This window comes from Mus pahari, chromosome 8 (assembly GCF_900095145.1).
Source record: "Mus pahari chromosome 8, PAHARI_EIJ_v1.1, whole genome shotgun sequence".
NCBI lineage: Eukaryota > Metazoa > Chordata > Mammalia > Rodentia > Muridae > Mus > Mus pahari.
In genome coordinates, this window is record NC_034597.1 from 43,082,835 (window position 1) to 43,099,397 (window position 16,563).

The 16,563-nt window shown below is 47.7% G+C and overlaps 2 protein-coding genes across 4 annotated transcripts; both read left to right on the forward strand.

Annotated features, from left to right (window-relative positions):
- Window positions 1–1,350: 1,350 nt before the first annotated feature.
- Mettl17 (methyltransferase like 17) lies at window positions 1,351–8,041 on the forward strand. 2 transcript variants are annotated; one of them, XM_021203661.1, is made up of 14 exons: window positions 1,351–1,532; window positions 1,676–1,829; window positions 1,912–2,046; window positions 3,361–3,442; window positions 3,695–3,776; window positions 4,262–4,335; window positions 5,005–5,099; window positions 5,326–5,396; window positions 5,907–6,014; window positions 6,243–6,311; window positions 6,878–6,928; window positions 7,293–7,385; window positions 7,537–7,721; window positions 7,798–8,041. In XM_021203661.1, the coding sequence occupies exons 1-14, from the start codon at window positions 1,455–1,457 to the stop codon at window positions 7,901–7,903; spliced, it is 1,383 nt and encodes a 460-aa protein (XP_021059320.1). In that variant the 5' UTR covers window positions 1,351–1,454; the 3' UTR covers window positions 7,904–8,041. The 2 variants fall into 2 exon arrangements, with proteins under 2 accessions (XP_021059320.1, XP_029397472.1); XM_029541612.1 differs by lacking the exon at window positions 7,293–7,385 and having other exon boundaries at window positions 1,415–1,532; window positions 7,798–8,035.
- A 1,715-nt stretch (window positions 8,042–9,756) lies between these two features.
- Window positions 9,757–12,889, forward strand: Slc39a2 (solute carrier family 39 member 2). Of its 2 annotated transcripts, XM_021204020.1 has the most exons (5): window positions 9,803–10,063; window positions 10,238–10,368; window positions 10,601–10,651; window positions 11,012–11,195; window positions 11,573–11,909. In XM_021204020.1, exons 1-5 carry the CDS (start codon window positions 9,949–9,951, stop codon window positions 11,662–11,664), a joined length of 573 nt encoding a protein of 190 aa, XP_021059679.1. In that variant the 5' UTR covers window positions 9,803–9,948; the 3' UTR covers window positions 11,665–11,909. The 2 variants fall into 2 exon arrangements, with proteins under 2 accessions (XP_021059678.1, XP_021059679.1); XM_021204019.1 differs by having other exon boundaries at window positions 9,757–10,063; window positions 11,012–12,889.
- The last annotated feature ends 3,674 nt before the right edge of the window (window positions 12,890–16,563 follow it).

A 16,563-nucleotide genomic window follows, 5' to 3' on the forward strand; every position in this document is an offset into this window, starting at 1 on the left:
CTCATAATGATGCCCATATATGGTCCTGTAACTTTTCTAATTCCTCCTGTCAGCTAACTTCTGCCCCCAAGAGGCCGAAGTCGAAACTACAGCTGGGTAAAGTACTGCTGCCAGGACCCAAGAATTTACAGGTCCGTGAGGCTTCTTTTTTTTTTTTTTTCAGATGTATTTATTTTTATTTAATGTATGAGTGCTCTGATGCATATACATCCACAGGCCAGAAGAGGGCATCAGATCCCCTTACAGATAGTTATGAGCCGCCATGTGGTTGCTAGGAATTGAATTCAGGACCTCTGGAAGAGCAGCCAGTGCTCTTAACCGCTGAGCCATCTCTCCAGCCTCAGGGTTTTTTTTTTGGGGGGGGGAGTGGGTTTTTGGGGGGTTTTTTGTTTTTGTTTTTGTTTTTTGGTTCCCTTTGCCCCGCCCCTTAACCCTTAGAACATTTAGCATAAAATTCTCCATTTGAATTTCAAGGATCAACAATACCAGTACGATAAATTGTTTAAAAGTGTAACTCAGACTTTCAACTCCCTAGCACTTAATTCAGCTGTCACCTATTAAGTTCATGAACTTGGGTAAATTAGCCATGTGAAAAATTAAGTTAGCAACAGATATTTGTGGAAACAAGATGGTGGGAATTCGGTGTACTATGTGGGAAGTTCTTAATAGAAAACCTGGAGCGTACCCGCAGACAACAAATGCTAAAAAAATAAAAATAAATTTTATAAAAAAGTAAGCTAATTAGGTTTTATATTTATTAATTTGCAAACTGTAATAGTTATTAGCTCTCATCGTTGGCTGCCTAAATCTGATTTTTGTTACGGTCTTATCCCGTTTCACAAAGGGGAACTAGCCAAGGTTCAGAATTCTACAGCACCAAATGAAAACAAAGAAAGTCAACACTTTTCCTTTTCACCTGCCTACCCAACTCTCAGCCCCACTCCTGCCCCCGCCCTTGAGTCGGCCACTGCAGCACTGGTCCCCACCCCCCAAGCCTGCCACCCCCNCCCCCGCCCAGCCCTGTCCCCGCCTCTGCCCTCCCACACCATACCGCCCCAGCCCCCCTTCTATCTCCCCACCCCAGTGAGACTGCTTCCCCGCTCCACCCCGCCCCCATTTCCCTACTCCCCCAACCCCTCTCCCTCCTACCCCACTATCCCTCCCTACCCTGTGAGACTGCTCCCTCCCCGTCACAAAACACGCTCCAGCCAGGTTGGTCTCGCCCCCAAGCCACGCGCAGCATTGAGGCCACGCCCCTTCTAGAGGCTAAGCCCCTCCCACGTACGGCTTCCGTCGCAGAGACGTCCATAAGGTCGCTTATTGGCTGCCAGCAAATACTCCCTCTTCTCGTTAGATGATACCGTCCGGGTCGAAGTTCCACGGAAGATGCTCTTAGCTGCTTGGGTTGAGGGTCACAGGCATGTGTACTTCCGTTTCCGGTGTGTCCCGAAGCCATGGCCACCGCCAGGACACCGGGATTTCTGCTGCTGTTCTGCAGATCGTGCCGCAGCCTTCGAGGACCCCAGTTCCGAGTAAGTGCATCGAGGAAGATGGAATGCTGGTGGAGGACTGGGTTTCCAAAGACGTCTCTCGGAGGAGGAGCGACCTCGGCGATGCCTCGGACAGCAAGCACCTGCAACCAAAGCACCAGCAACCATTCTGTTTCTTTCTGCAGGCCTACGCCGCCCTTGTGCCCGGTGTGTCCCAGGTAGACAACGGGTCGGATTTCCTGGGGAAGAAACCCCATCGTAAGCATCCCGGCATCCTGCATCTTCCGCACGTACAGCTGCCGCAAGCACTGGCTGACGCCGCACAGTTACTGCTTTTCGGTGAGAAACTGCGGGAAGGGGAAGCCAGATAAACAAAGCGAGGCCAACACGTAGCGATGACCCTTTCCATCTGTGACCACAGAGAGACCCATGCGCAGTATCGAGAAGCAGGTGCAAGCACTCACCAACTATCTCTGGAGCCGACATTTACCTGTAGAGCCGGAGGAGTTGCAAAGACGGGCTGCGTATCTTGAGAAAAAAGTCCTGGAAAAACAAGGTAGGGCTTAAGACTAAAAAGTAAACCAGATTGAAATGTAAATGAGAAATTAGGAACAAGGAATAATTTAAATCTCTCAGATAAATGCTGCCGTTTCTCATTTGATGCTGTAGTAACAGCCCTACTTGAAGGTAGGTTGGGCCAGAGGTTGCCCTTGGAGATTGGGTAAAGGTCCGAAGTTTAGGTCTTTGGATTTTCCTGATTTTTTCCCCCACCTCTGCAAGTCAAATAGATTATGACTATATTTTGATTCAGGTAAATAAAGGCCATATGGCAGCTCAGTAACTACGAAAACCCACCTCAGGGATAGAAAATGATTACATTTCAGATTATTTTTAAGACTATGAACTTCATATTGTAAATTTGCCTTTTATTAGTCTTGTATTCCCTGCACTTCCCACAGTAGCTGGTTCAGGGTAGTGTCTTCGTGTCCAATCGTTGAAGAGATACCATAATCACGGCAACTCTTAGAAAAGAAAGCTTCTAACTGGGGCTGGCTTATAGTTTCAGAGGTTTAGTCCATTGTCAGCATGGCAGCACGCAGGCAGACATGGTGCTGGAGAAATAGCTGCATAGGGAACTGCAGGAACAGAGAGAGAGACTCTGGACTTCTTCGCATGGCCTTTTGAAACCTCGAAGCCCACCTCCTAATCCTTTCACATAGTGCTACTCCCCGGTGACCGAGCATTCCAGTGGATGAGCCATTGGGGAGCAAATCGGGGTCATTCTCATTCAAACCACCACAGTAGGTGTTTGTAGAATTTTGCCCAGTGCTACAGAGCTCCACGAAATCGGGAGACTTGGATTTTCAAGCCCCTTTCTATGGTATTACTGAAGATGTCTCACTCCTAAGTGTAAGAGACTGAAAAAGTCCATAAAGGTGCCCTTGTCCTAGCTTTTAAGTTTTTATCACATGGGCAAGAGAGATAGTACAGAGTAAGAAAGCACTGACCACCAACCTGATGACCTTCTACCAAACAGGTGATGCGCACAAGAAGTAAATATAAAAAAAAATTTCATTTTTATCAGGCTTCTGCTCACTATGAAGCAAAACTTGGATGGGTTAAGTTGACTAAACTACTATTGTAATAGTCTAGATACTATTAGGTAGATAATATATAGACAAGACAGTGTTGGATATACTCTGGTGATGGTGGCGGTCATTAGTCTTGTCCTTCTTTCCTGAAGTTTTGACCTTTCTCGGACTTTGAGCATTTTCTCGGATGGGAATGGGGAAGGCTGGGGGGGGGGGTGCTATCTCACGGGATTCGAGCAGTTCTCCGAGATCCTCACCCCCAGTCCTTCTCACCCTAGACTCAACTCAGACAGAGGAAAAACTTCATGAGGCAGTACTACATGCCCTGCGCAAAACCACCTACCATTGGCAGGAACTCAGGTACGGACTTCCAGAAAGGGTACAAAGAAGGCATTTTACATTTGAGGAGAGCTGAAGAGATAGTCAGCTTTGCGTTTGAGAAAGCCACCGGAAGTCTCCTATACTAGAAAGTGGAAGGACTGACTGGAAAAAATCCTTTCCAGACTTTTTGTTTCATAAACTTTAGAGAGTAACTGGGGCTAGGTTATTTCCTAAGTGGGGGTGGGTGGGGGAGTGGTGAGTCTCTGACTTTTTTTTTTTTTTTTCTGACAGCTACAATGAAGAGCTGGGTCTGATCTATATGGCAGCAAGACTGGACGGTGGTTTTGCGGCAGTTTTCAGGGCATTCCATGAGGTAAAAATCTCTCAGCATCCAACCCAACCCCCTTTGTCAATTTGTTTTGATTTCTGAAAATTAGCCTTCTGGGGTGGGATTTCTTGGGATGTTATGCACACACTAATGGTTTTATTTACCCTTTGAAAAAAATCCTGTGGCCTATGAAAGGTTAGAATCACTGAGATGTTTCCTATCTGAAAGTATTTTTTTAATTAATGTATGTGAGTACACTGTTGCTGTCTTCAGACACACCAGAAGAGGGCATCTGACCCCATTATAGATGGTTGTGAGCCACCATGTGGTTGCTGGGACTTGAACTCAGGACCTCTGGAAGAGCAGTCAGTGCTCTTAACCACTGAGCCATCTCTCCAGCCCCCTGGAAGTATTTTCTCTTGAATCTCACAAGTGCGTTTGCCTCTCACCTCTGTCAGAGTCCCCTAATTACTCACTAAAGCCCTCACTGCTGACCTAGCTTTCTCTGGGGTGTTCTGTATCTCCTTCAGATCCAGGCGCGAATCCCAGAGTTTCGGCCACAGACGTTGATGGACTTTGGGTCTGGCACTGGTTCTGTTGCCTGGTAAGTAACTTTGGTAACCCTTAGCCATGTCGGTTCTAACACTAGAGCAGTAGTTCTCAACCTGTGGGTCGTAACCCCTTTGGTAGGTCAAACTACCCTTTCACGGGGGTCGCTTAACAGATCTCCTCCATATCAGATATTTCCGTTGTGATTCGTAACAGTGGCAAAGTTACAGTTATGAAGTAGCAACGAAAATAATGTGGTTGGGGGTCAGCACAAGGTGAGGAACTGTATTAAAGGTCGAAGCATCAGGAAGACTGAGAGCCACTGCCCTTGAGAGTCAGATTTCCTATACCACCTGTGTCAAGAAACTGGGTTGCTAGAGAACAAGAAAGTGGGGCCTAAGATGTTGTAGCCCTCAGATTAGGCAAAGCAGGAAAAGGTATTCGGGTTAAGGTTAGATTTAAAGAAGGAGCGCAGAAAAAGGCCCAGTACTTGGATTAAAAGAGAAAGGGATTTAGTGAAGGGAATAAGCTTTTTTATATACCATCAGAAGTTTTATTTTATTTCAGAAGTTGTAAATACACTAAGGAAATAAAGTCATACTGTTAGGTTATCTGTTTTAATGTGACACCCTGATTCCCCAGGGGTAGGATTGCAGGCAAGTGGGTCTCTTGGAGGAATGACTGTTTGTCATAACAATTGGTGTTTTTCATCTCGCCATCTCAGGGCTGCCCACAGTACTTGGGGCCAAAGCCTCCGTGAATACGTGTGTGTGGACAGTTCAGCTGCCATGTTGGGGTTGGCTGAAAAGCTCTTGAAAGGTGAGAGCAAGCTGCGACCCAGGACTTTCCAAAGTTCAGGGAGTTAGGAAAGTGTTTGGGATATAGAGGAGAAAACTGTAAAGTAAGATCATCCGGCCTCCTTCCATTATTGTAGTGGAATGGTACCTGCGTCCTTTGTGGGGCTGAGTGGTTGGATCTGCAGGTCACTGTGGTTGTGGCTGTAAAGTTCGTGTTCACTCTTGGCTTCCGCATCTTTCTTCCATAGGTGGTTCAGAATCAGGGAAGCCCTGTATCCCAGGTGTCTTTTTCAGACAGTTTCTACCTGTGTCGCCCAAGGCAAGTAGCAAATAGGCTGTTCTCAGATACAGTGTGGCAGACAGATAGCAGTGGCCTCAGCCAGGAAAGCCATCATTCTGTGTTAGAAGATAAAAGAAGCAGGGCTGGAGAGATGGTTCAGTGGTTAAGAGCACTGACTACTCTTCCAGAGGTCCTGAGTTCAGTTTCCAGCATCCACATGGTGGCTCACAGCCATCTGTAATGGGATCCGATGCCCTCTTCTGGTGTGTCTGAAGACAGCTACAATGTACTCATAGAAATGGAATAAATCTTTTTTTTTTTTTTAAAAAAAAAAAAAAAAAGCAATAGAAGACATTTAAAACTAGGCATCACAGTGCACACCTGTAATCTCAGCACTCAGGAGCTGAGGCAGGAGGATTACTGTGAGTTTGAGTCCAACATGGTTTACGTAATAAGATACTGGGGTCAGGAGGATTTAGAGGCCAGGACTTTGTTGTACCTTTGATAGGGAGACGTCAGGTCCGTTGTGTCCCTTGTCTTGGTCCTCAGGTCCAATTTGATGTGGTGGTATCAGCCTACGCCCTCAGTGAACTACCCAGCAGGGCTGATCGCATTGAGGTCCTTCAGAACTTGTGGCGTAAGACAAGCCATTTTCTGGTGAGTTGAAATCCTTTCACTGCCTATTTTAAAGCATCTTCGTGGTTCTGTGCCTTTTCCGCTTACCATCTAGTGTCTTTCTCCTTTATAGATGTCTGTGCGCTTCCGTAGGGTATCCATCCCCCCTTCACACAATGCCCACTTCCCTCTGCCAGTGCCCTGACCGAGCTACTGACAACTGTTTCCTGGGACAAATAGTGCCTGCCTATTTTCTGTCTTTTTAAACAGGTATTGGTGGAGAACGGAACCAAAGCTGGGCACCGACTTCTCATGGATGCCAGGAACCTGGTCCTCGGGGTAAGGTTTCATGTGCTCAGTCCTCACCCCTCTGTCATAAATGACTCTTACTCCCTTGGGAGCTGGTGACTGTCACACACTTCCAGAGATGACTCAAGAATGAGACACACAAAGTCATGATACAGCAAAATGCTTGGCAAATGAGGGTTTCTAAGTCAAATCCAGCCCAACACCTCCTGCCCTAGGAGCTGTGCATATTCATGAGTGTGATAGCTTTCGCCCAGCTCAAGGCAGAGCTGAGTACCTTAGAAACGGGGTTGCTAGCTCCTTGGTCAATTAAAAAACTACCTTTCAGACTCCTGATTAAAGGTATTGCTGAGCCAAGAACCTTGTCTTAGGGAAACAGTGTGAGCCAATATAGAATCCTAAATTTAATTGTGCCAGAGTGAGAGGGTTTTTTTGAGGGGAGGTTGCCAGTGGGAGAGCACAAGTCTGTGGGCCAGCTTACCTCCATGAACGTGGTTGGTTAATATTTAAATGACTGAGGCATCTTCAGTTCGCCAGCTGCAGAGGTTGGGTTATGAACATGGATCCCATAGGGTCAGCTGTATTTCCTTGAATTTCAGGAAAAAGAGAAGTCACCTTTGGACCTTCAACCTAGCTTTGTGTTTGCCCCAGTAAGTACCACTTCCTCCTGTCCCGCCGCTCAGAGCTGAGCTTCCATGCAGTCGAGCAACAGTGAAACACAGCCGCTCAGCCGCCGCCTCCGGTGGCTGCCTCTGCTTTCTCAGCCCCGCGCTCCCGTGCTCCCGACCCCTCTTGACTCTAAATCTATTTTAGTTTGCTTTTCGTTAGGTGTGTGAGGTGTATGTGTGAGCAGTGTGAGGGTTAGACAGCTTTCAGGGGTCTCTCTTCTCCTTCCACTATAGAATTGGAGGGGTCACGGCCAGGCTCTTAGGCTTTTGCAACAAGCACGTCTACCAGACGCACCTTCTCCCCAGCCCCAGTTACATTATTGATGGATCGTGTGTGTATTTGCAGTGTCCCCATGAACTTCCCTGTCCTCAGCTGAATGCCTCCAAGTCCCTGGCCTGTAGCTTCTCCCAGGCTTATCATCCTATCCCCTTCAACTGGGTATGTATCCTCAGAGTGTTGTAATAAGGTAACATAGCCTAACCTAGGAAAACAGAATAACCTGGAGCTCTGTGATTTATCGTGTGAGAAAGGACTTCAGGGGGCTAAGAAGATTTGTTCCCTCTCAACAGCCCGTGTATTCTTCTTCTAGAATAAGAAACCAAAGGAGGAAATATTCTCTATGGTAATCCTTGCCAGGGGGTCTCCAAAGGAAGCTAACCGCTGGCCCCGAATCACGCAGCCCGTCCTTAAACGGCCTCGCCATGTGCATTGCCACCTCTGTTGTCCAGACGGGCACATGCAGCACGCTGTGGTGACAGCCCGTCGGCACGGCAGGTATTGGAGATATGACCACCAGAGTAAATGTAGCAAGAACCTGCAGCTCATCTAACGCCTGTCTCTCGTGCCGTAGGGATTTGTACCGCTGTGCCCGCGTCAGCTGCTGGGGAGATCTCTTACCTGTTATCGCTCCAACCGAGTTTCCTCCTCCGTCCACCGCTGAAGAGCCAGCCCCCTGAGAGTTGACAAGGATGTATAACAAGTGTTCCTTTCCATCACACCTGCCAAGGGCAAAGCTACCTGGTATCCAGGAAGAGAGCTCTGGTACCCTGTGCTTGTGTTTGTTTGAAATTTTAATAATAAATGTTTTTAAAGAAGAGAGGTGGATGTTATGACTGCTTAAAGACACAGGGCTGGTCGTCCTGGCCTGTCTGTACTGAAGAGAGTGCAGTCTCAGTGTGGAGAGGTCTCACTTTTTCAGAGACACTTCCTTGAATGACATGGAGGGTGGAGGGGAAAGACACCTCTGGCCCTGTGAGAAGGAGCTCGACAGGTCTCAGCCAGTGGTCCTTGTGGGCCTCTGGTAGAGAGAACTCACAGTTAGCTGACTTCTTTGCCCGTTTCTTTCCCTGGACTTTGCCTCATATTTCCCTCAAAGTTAATCTAGTCAGGACACTTCTGTTTATTTGGTTTGTTTCCATTTCCTGTTTCCGTTCTAGAACAACCCGAGTTCGCAACAGGAAATGTTAACCCCCCCCTCCCCCAAAACAGGAGGATGCCCACCAGAAAGGCAGGGGCACCTCAAGTCTGCCTTCACACAGCAAGCCTAATTCCGAGCTATAAGAGAGGGGACCCGGACATGGAAGAGGGCTGGGGGCAAGCCAATAAGATCACACCACAGGCTTTGATAAAGGTCAAGGGTTTTTTTGTTTTGGTTTTTCAAGACAGGGTTTCTCCGTGCAGTCCTGGCTGTCCTGGAACTCACTCTGTAGACCAGGCTGGCCTCAAACTCAGAAATTCACCTGCCTCTGCCTCCCAAGTGCTGGGATTAAAGGCGTGCGCCACCACGCCCTGCAAGGTCAAGGTTTTTAGAGTTCTTAGCACTGATAGACATTTGGTAGGCCATTCAGGTTCAGTGCTCTTGAGGTTCTGCACTTCAAGCTTATAAATTGTCCTGTACAATGAAAATGACAAGGTTAACAGTTGATAATTACAGGACTAGATCACAACTGGGACACGGCACAGCTTGCCTTGACCAAAACAACGAAAGTGTTCTCTGCCTGAGTTTTTTTGTTTGAAGTTGGTGGGTTTCCTTAAACTTTAAAGATAAAAAAGAAGTGTTTAAACTTTTATATAAGAAAAAAAACAATTGACTGTTTTCTTGGGAGGTGGGGCAGGGGGGAGGGCTTCTTCACAGAAAAAGAAGTGACAGGTGGGCCATAGTGTCCCAAGGCTCTGGAGAAGCAGAGGCAGGTAAATCTCTGAGTTTATCAAGGCTAGCCTGATCTACATAGTTCCAGGCTGGCCAGGGCTACACAGTGAGACCCTGTGTCAAAGAAAAAAGTGACAGTACACATGTTGTAACACTAGGAATACATACATACAACAGAGAGCGCACACTGGAGCACTCCCTGGGAATTTCCATGCCTGGAGCTATTTTTCTGGAATTAGAGGAAAGGGGACTCTCCTCACTTGCTAATTCACACAGAAGAGTAGCAACTCCACCCCCTTTACCCTCAGGTGGCCCCAAATCCTCTCTGAAAGGGTTCAGTTCAAGTATCAGCCCAGCAACCTGTAAGACTTAGGATAGGGTAGGGTGTAGGTAGAGCGTATGGAAGGCTTATATTAAATGTCCTGACCGTGGCAGGACCAAATTGCCTCACACATAAATTAGCTGGGACATAACTACCATAGGTTGTTCCATTTGAGGTTAGATCAACCCCAGACATGAACTAAGAGTCCTCAGAGAGCTTGGATTAGTCACAGCATTGAAGAGAAAACTTCTCTGAGCTGGACCTGGCAGGGAGTCTGGAGTTTCTGGTTTGGAAGCTCAGGAAGGTGTGAGGCAGGGGAGGGGCCTCCAGATAGTGGGAGGGTTGGTGACTGAGGGCTGAGCCCTAGTCAGCTATGCGGGTGAGGGCTGTGTAAACCCAGACAGTCCAGGGACAAGAAGGTTATCAGCAGTCCTGAAATTCACAAGAAGGAATATCCACTTTGACCACTTCAACTGCTCCTGGCTGCTTTTGCCTTTCTGAGATCTCTGCTTGCCCTACATCCCCCAAAGATGGAAGTACTACTAGGAGTAAAAATTGGCTGCCTGCTTGCCCTTCTGGTTCTCACACTGGGCTGTGGCCTTACTCCCATCTACGTGAAATGGTTCCAGATGGATGCAGCTACAGGTACAGCCCCCACTCTGACTCTATCCCTCATACTGCCTTAGCTCTGACCTTTCCTAACATCTGGCTCTGTTCTCTCCCACCCCACCCCACAGAGGTTGAGTGCCGTCTGCTGCTCTTCATTCATTCCCGTTTACCTCACTGCTAACTGGAGAATAACCTCTGCTTTTTGATTAGGTCATCACCACAGGGTCCTCAGCCTCCTGGGCTGCACCTCTGCAGGCGTCTTCTTGGGAGCAGGGTTGATGCATATGACTGCTGAAGCCCTGGAGGGAATTGAGTCAGAAATTCAGAAATTCGTGGTGCAGGTGGGTAGCCAAGAAATCCAGTGGCGGGGCTATGGGACCAGGATGACAGGCAGAAGCTGGGGCCATCCGGAAAGCTCAGAATCACAGCGCACCGGTGGGACAGCAGCTGTTGAGTAGAAGCGGGGGGGAGGTGGTGGGGTTGAGCATCCGAGGAAAGCTTGTTGGCTGAAAAGGCAGGCCAATAACTAGAGCTGCCTCAGACTCAGTCTAATTTCTGTTTCTGCCTTCCTAGAATAGTACAGGAAGTAAGGGAAATTCTTCTCGGGATGCTGCTTCTAGTTACGTAAGTATCTACTCTTAGCCCCTGTCTGGAGAGTGAGGAGAACCCGGGACTTTTCGTGTCCTTTTTGATATGTGAGGAATACCAGGACTCTCTTCTCTCACCTCAAATAATGTCGAGAAAGACGGTGCCGACCTAGTCCTTTGTTTGTGGGCCCTCAGAAACCTCTCTTGCATCACTCCATCCTTCCTACCCTGGACCCTCTGAAAGAGGTCACATTATTTTCTGTTTTGTCCTTCAGCCCCTCTGGGTCTCCTCTCGGGCTCCGCCTCTTTTGGTCCTTGTACCATGTGGTCCCGGGTCCACTCGATGTCGTCTCCTTCCCTTCCCTCCCTGGCTTATGGTCCCTCTCTGTGTTCCTAGGTGGAGTATCCCTATGGAGAGCTCATCATCTCTCTGGGCTTTTTCTTTGTCTTCCTTTTGGAGTCGCTGGCATTGCAGTGCTGTCACGGGGCTGCTGGAGGATCCACAGAACAGGAAGAGGAATGGGGAGGGACTCATGCCTTTGGATTCCACAAGCATCCACCGGTACCCTCACCCTCACGGGGTCCCCTGCGCGCCCTGGTCCTTCTGCTCTCGCTGTCCTTTCATTCCGTGTTCGAAGGCCTGGCTGTGGGACTACAGGCCACAGTGGCGGCCACCGTACAGCTCTGTGTCGCTGTGCTGGCTCATAAGGGGCTTGTGGTGTTCAGTGTGGGCCTGAGGCTGGGGAAGATCGGCACTGGACCACGATGGGCCACGTTCTGCATACTGTCACTAGCTCTCATGTCTCCTGTGGGCCTAGCCCTAGGGCTGACCGTGGCTGGAGGAGCCTCAGGACAAGCACAGGGATTAGCCCAGGCTGTATTGGAGGGCATAGCAGCGGGCACATTTTTATATGTCACCTTCCTAGAAATTTTGCCCCGGGAGCTGGCCTGTCCTGAGGCCCCTCTGGCCAAGTATGGTTGTGTGGCTGCTGGGTTTGCCTTCATGGCCCTTATTGCTTTGTGGGCCTGAGACATTCCTCACTGCTCTGATAGACCTACCTAGGATAACTTCTTCTAAGGACACTCCCTCAATAACTTTGGTCCTCAAGACATTATTTTCAGTGAGACTAAACACTTGCCAGACACGGACTGACTCAGATTTCATACATGTGAGATCCCGTCCTTGCTCAGGACTTAGAATGTTTTGTTCGCATGCCTATTTAACTGGAAAATTGGTATCAAGACCATCACTCCAGATTTGTTATTGTGTGTAATAAAAGTCCCATGTTACCTGTTCCCTTCAACCTCATTGCAATTCTGCCTCTGATAGAGGAAAAGTGGGTGGGGTGGAATTGGGACCAGTAGTCATTTTAGTGGCTATAGGCCATTCCCCGCCCCACCCCCCAAAAAGCCATAGACTGCTAAAAACATCAACAACCCCTTATTCCCTTACCCATGATAGCTGAGAAACAGACCAGCATTTAGAGGAAGATGGACATTTAGAAACAGAAACCAGGGGATAGATATTTTTCCTTCACTAATTACCTCACCCCGCTCTCAGTGCCTGTTGTCAGCCCCACCAAGTTCCTATTTTCACGCTGAGTCTTGTGTAGCCTCCCTCTGGGACACTACTGCTGTCCTCTGAGCTTCCCTCTTTCTGGCTGCCACAGGCTGAAGGATTAAAAACCAGTGTTTGCAGAAGGGGACTGGCGCCAGATAAATACCTTGTGTGATTATCTGAGGTGTAGCCACCTAGTGACTTTCCTTCTGTCTCCCTGACCAACTGTTACTAAAGGTAGTGTAGAAGGCAGCAGTTACCCCTGAATCAAGGACAGACAGACAGACTAGATGACTGCTCCTCTGCCCTCACCTGGCTGGAGGACCTCACACTTGAGCTGGGGAAGGACAAATGGGCTCTGCGGCTGGCTTGCCCTCACCAGTTTGCCCTTTCTTGTGATTTTCAATGTGATAGCCCAAATAGCCTTAGCATGAAAAAAACTCTCCTGAAGTCATTCATGTCTCAATCGTCTTTCCTCCGTGTTCCCCTCCTGAAAAAGAAAGCTAAATCCAGTCTCCACACAACCAGGGACCAAGGAAAAAGCAAATGGGTGGGCAATGATAGGAGAGGGGAGGGGGATTTTTCTGTGGAGCACAGCCCCATCATTGTGTGCTCAGCACTAGTTGCACGGAGTAAGGTGCTCAGGAGAACCTGGTGTGTGCCGATGGCACGGGCAGGGAACACCTGTGATGTGACAGGTGCTGCACTGCTGTTTGTACACAGACTGCCTCACTGGCACAACTCCAGCAGTGACATTATCCCCGTAGTAACCTAAGAAAACCAGCATCCAGAAAAGTTAAAGAACTTGATCTCTCAGCCAGTGGGGCCTCAAAGCTCATTTTCCTATCACTGTATAAAAAGCTCCGTATAGAGTCTCTTCTTCCTTGTGCTTTCTCTTCAAACGTCCATATGTGTTAGAATCCCAGATCAGAGCAGAGAGTGTAGGGCATAATTGAGGAAGCTGAATGGGAGGGTATTCAGTAAGATGTGTGTGGGCAGGGTTTAGACAAAGCAAGAAGCATGCAATACCCTGAGCTGAGTAATAAGCATGCTATTAGAAACCAGAAAGGACCAGCCCTGAGAGTGGTGGCCTTGATCTACAGAGACCCAACCAGGAAGGTGCTAGAATATCGAAATGCAGTGCTGTCCAGGCAGTGGTGGTGCACTCCTTTGATTCCAGCACTTGGGAGGCAGAGGCAGGAGGATTTCTGAATTCAAGACCAGCCTGGTCTACAGAGTGAGTTCCAGGACAGCCAGGGATACACAGAGAAACCCTGTCTTAAAAAAAAAAAAAAAAAAAATGTAGTGCTCTATAGACTGGTCAACCTCCAGGGAAACAGATATGTCCTGCATGCCATCTGTTTCCTGCCATGTTTACCTTAAAATTATCTTGCCAGAACTCTGGCAGGATATGTTGTATGGAAGCTTGAGAAGTATTCCTATCACAGGAATGTGCCTAAGAGAGGAACCTGACGGGAAGTGCCCTAGCCTGCTGTGGCTCTCTCCATGTTTCTGGATCACTGGTGCCATCAGCATTGGAGAGGTGAGGTAGAGTCTGTTATTTCAACCCTCTGATGAGTCCTGAACACTTTGTGCCATCCCAGAAATTCTGGATTCCTCTTTGGCCTCCTCTCCAAAGCTACCAATACTTTCTTTTCCTCCCTATATCTATTTCCTATATCTTTTTCCCCAAATTCTTACCAACCAGGACCAGACATGTGTTTAGTTTAGAGAATATTGTATCCAGAACAGACATAAAGCTAGAGGGTGGGTCCATCTGGAGAACACCAGGGAGAGAGTGCCTGGACCAGGAAAAGGACAAGGTGCTCTCAGAAGGCACAGAGAAAAGCAACACTGGGAACCATGATGGGAAAGAAGTGGGGTCGCTGCAGCTCTGCCTGCCAGCCATAGGGAGACTGTAACAGAAGATGACTGGGAAAAACAGTGAGTCTTAAAAACAAAGAGAGGAGAGGTGATCCAGGCGTGTGTGTGTGTGTGTGTGTGTGTGTGTGTGTGTGTGTGTGTGTGTGTATGTTTGTGTGTGTTTGTGTGTGGCAATTTTCACATCTTCCTGTGAAGGCGTAAAATATAGAGGGAGTTTTCTCTGGGGCCACAAAGGAGTGGCTGTGGCCCAGAAAAGATTGAGGTTACCCCACATTCCATGTTCCACCATGCTGTCATCTGCATGAAGTTTGTTGCTACTTTTGGGTTGGTTGGTTGGGTTGGCTGGTTGATGGTTTGGTTTGGTTTGGTTTGGTTTGGTTTGGTTTGGTTTTTGTTTTGACTCAGAGACTCTCTATGTAACCTTAGCTATCCTGGAACTCACTATGTAGACCAGGCTGAGCTTAAACTCATAGAGACCCACCTGCCTGTGCCTCCCAAGTGCAGGGATTAGAGGTGTGCAAAACCAGACCGGGAATCAGCGTGTTTCAATAGGAACAGGACAGAGTCATAAATCAAAACTTCAAAGGCCTCAGATGCTGTCTGATGACATTCTTAACCCTGTTGACATTCAGGGTTAGTGAAAGCTAATGGTCTATTAATTCATCCCAGAAGATTTTACCTGATAGAAAGATGTCAAGATGAGTAAGGACCGGCTATTTGGGGGAGGGGGCTAAAGATAGCCTAAGGTAAACTGTAATTAAGCACCGGACCCGCAACATTCCAACTTCTTCACAGTCGTTTAAGTTCTAATCAGTCAATCAGCCTCACGGAACGCTGCATGTGAACGGCTTTCCAGGAACTGTAGTTTATACCTGCCACCTCTCATGGCCACTCCCTCAAATATTTTGTATATTGCCAAGGTCCAGCCTCAGCTTGGAGAGGGGTTCTGAGAGAAGGGGTGTCTGGGAGCAGCTAAAACAAACCACTTAAAGTCAAATCATGGGTCCAAGCTGGGGGGCCTATGTTCTTTCTGCTTGATACAGCTCTCTCTGCTATTAAAAATTCTAAAAGCTCTCTGGATAGCTCATGGGGTTTTTTGTTTTTTGTTTTATGACCAAAGTCAGAAAAGCTACTATAAGAAATTCTTGGATCTTCCAACCAAGTCAGAAATCCTGTTAGGAAAATTCTAGAAGTAATTCTTGGATTTTCTGATCAAGATCAGAAAGTCAGAGGAAAATCTAAAAGAGCGGTGTTTGCTCTTCAGACAGACTTTCCTGGATAGCTGCTGGAAAATATTCTAAAAGAATTATGTCACCTCTCTAAGAAATTCTTGGGATTTCAGAAATCCTGTTTTTAAAAAACAATCCTTGAAGATCTCCAGAGATCTCCAGACAGCTCAGCTGTCACTAGAGAAAAAAATCTTTAAAAAGAACTGCTATACCCACTTGGGGATCCACCCCATAAACAACCACCAAACCCAAACACTAGACAGATGCCAACAAGAGCCTGCTGACAGGAGCCTGATATAGCTGTCTCCTGCGAGGCTCTGCCAGTGCCTGGCAAATACAGAAGTGGATGCTCACAGTCATCCATTGGACAGAGTACAAGGTCCCCAATGAAGGAGCCAGAGAAATACCCAGGGGTCTGAAGGGGACTGAAGCCCTATAGAAGGAACATCAATATCAACTAACCAGTACCCTCAGAGCTCCTTGGAACTATACACCAATCAAAGAAAACACATGGTGGAACTTGTGGCTCTAGTTACATTTATAGCAGAGGACGGCCTAGTTGGTCAGCATCAGGAGGAGAGGCCCTTGGTCCTGTGAAGACTCTATGCCCCAATATAGGGGAATGCCAGGACCAGGAATGGGAGTGGGTGGGTTGGGGAGCAGAGAGAGGGGAAAGTGGATTTTCAGAGGGGAAACTAGGAAAGAGGATAACATTTGAAATGTAAGTAAAGAAAATATCTAATAAAAAAAGAAAAAGAAAAAGAACTGCTATAACTTCCTGCTTCCTTATCTGATGCAGACCAAAAGCCAGTTTTTTATGTACACATCAATCCAGTTATTTATTCCAGGTTCCCTTTTGACCATCCCATGAGTCAGCATTCCATGACCTTAGTTAGCCCCTTGACTCTTTGTCTGTCTGTTTGTTTGCTTGTTTGTTTTTCAAGACAGGATTTCTCTGTGTATCCCTGGCTGTCCTGGAACTCACTCTGTAGAGTAAGCTGGCTTTGAACTCAAAACTCTGCCTGCCTCTGCCTCCCAAGTGCTGGGATTAAAGGCGTGTGCCACCACTGCCTGGCTTAGGCCCTTGACTCTTAGGAAGAGACAGCAAGCACAAGCACAAACAATACAGTTGCTGGGTGAGACCCCAGCCTGGAATCACCATTCCTACCACGACCTAAATTCGCTGTCCCAGGCCAAGCTTGAACTCAAGAATCTGCCTGTCTTTGTATCTGCCTGTATCTGCCTGTCTTTGTATCTGCCTATCTTTTTTTTTTTTTT

Coding starts and splice junctions, on each gene's coding strand:
- Slc39a2 (XM_021204019.1), top strand. CDS start 9,949: ATGGAAGTACTACTAGGAGTAAAAATTGGCTGCCTGCTTGCCCTTCTG. Junction 10,064..10,237: donor CCAGATGGATGCAGCTACAG/GTACAGCCCCCA, acceptor CTTTTTGATTAG/GTCATCACCACAGGGTCCTC. Junction 10,369..10,600: donor TTCAGAAATTCGTGGTGCAG/GTGGGTAGCCAA, acceptor CTGCCTTCCTAG/AATAGTACAGGAAGTAAGGG.
- Mettl17 (XM_021203661.1), top strand. CDS start 1,455: ATGGCCACCGCCAGGACACCGGGATTTCTGCTGCTGTTCTGCAGATCG. Junction 1,830..1,911: donor CGCACAGTTACTGCTTTTCG/GTGAGAAACTGC, acceptor CTGTGACCACAG/AGAGACCCATGCGCAGTATC. Junction 7,722..7,797: donor ACAGCCCGTCGGCACGGCAG/GTATTGGAGATA, acceptor CTCGTGCCGTAG/GGATTTGTACCGCTGTGCCC.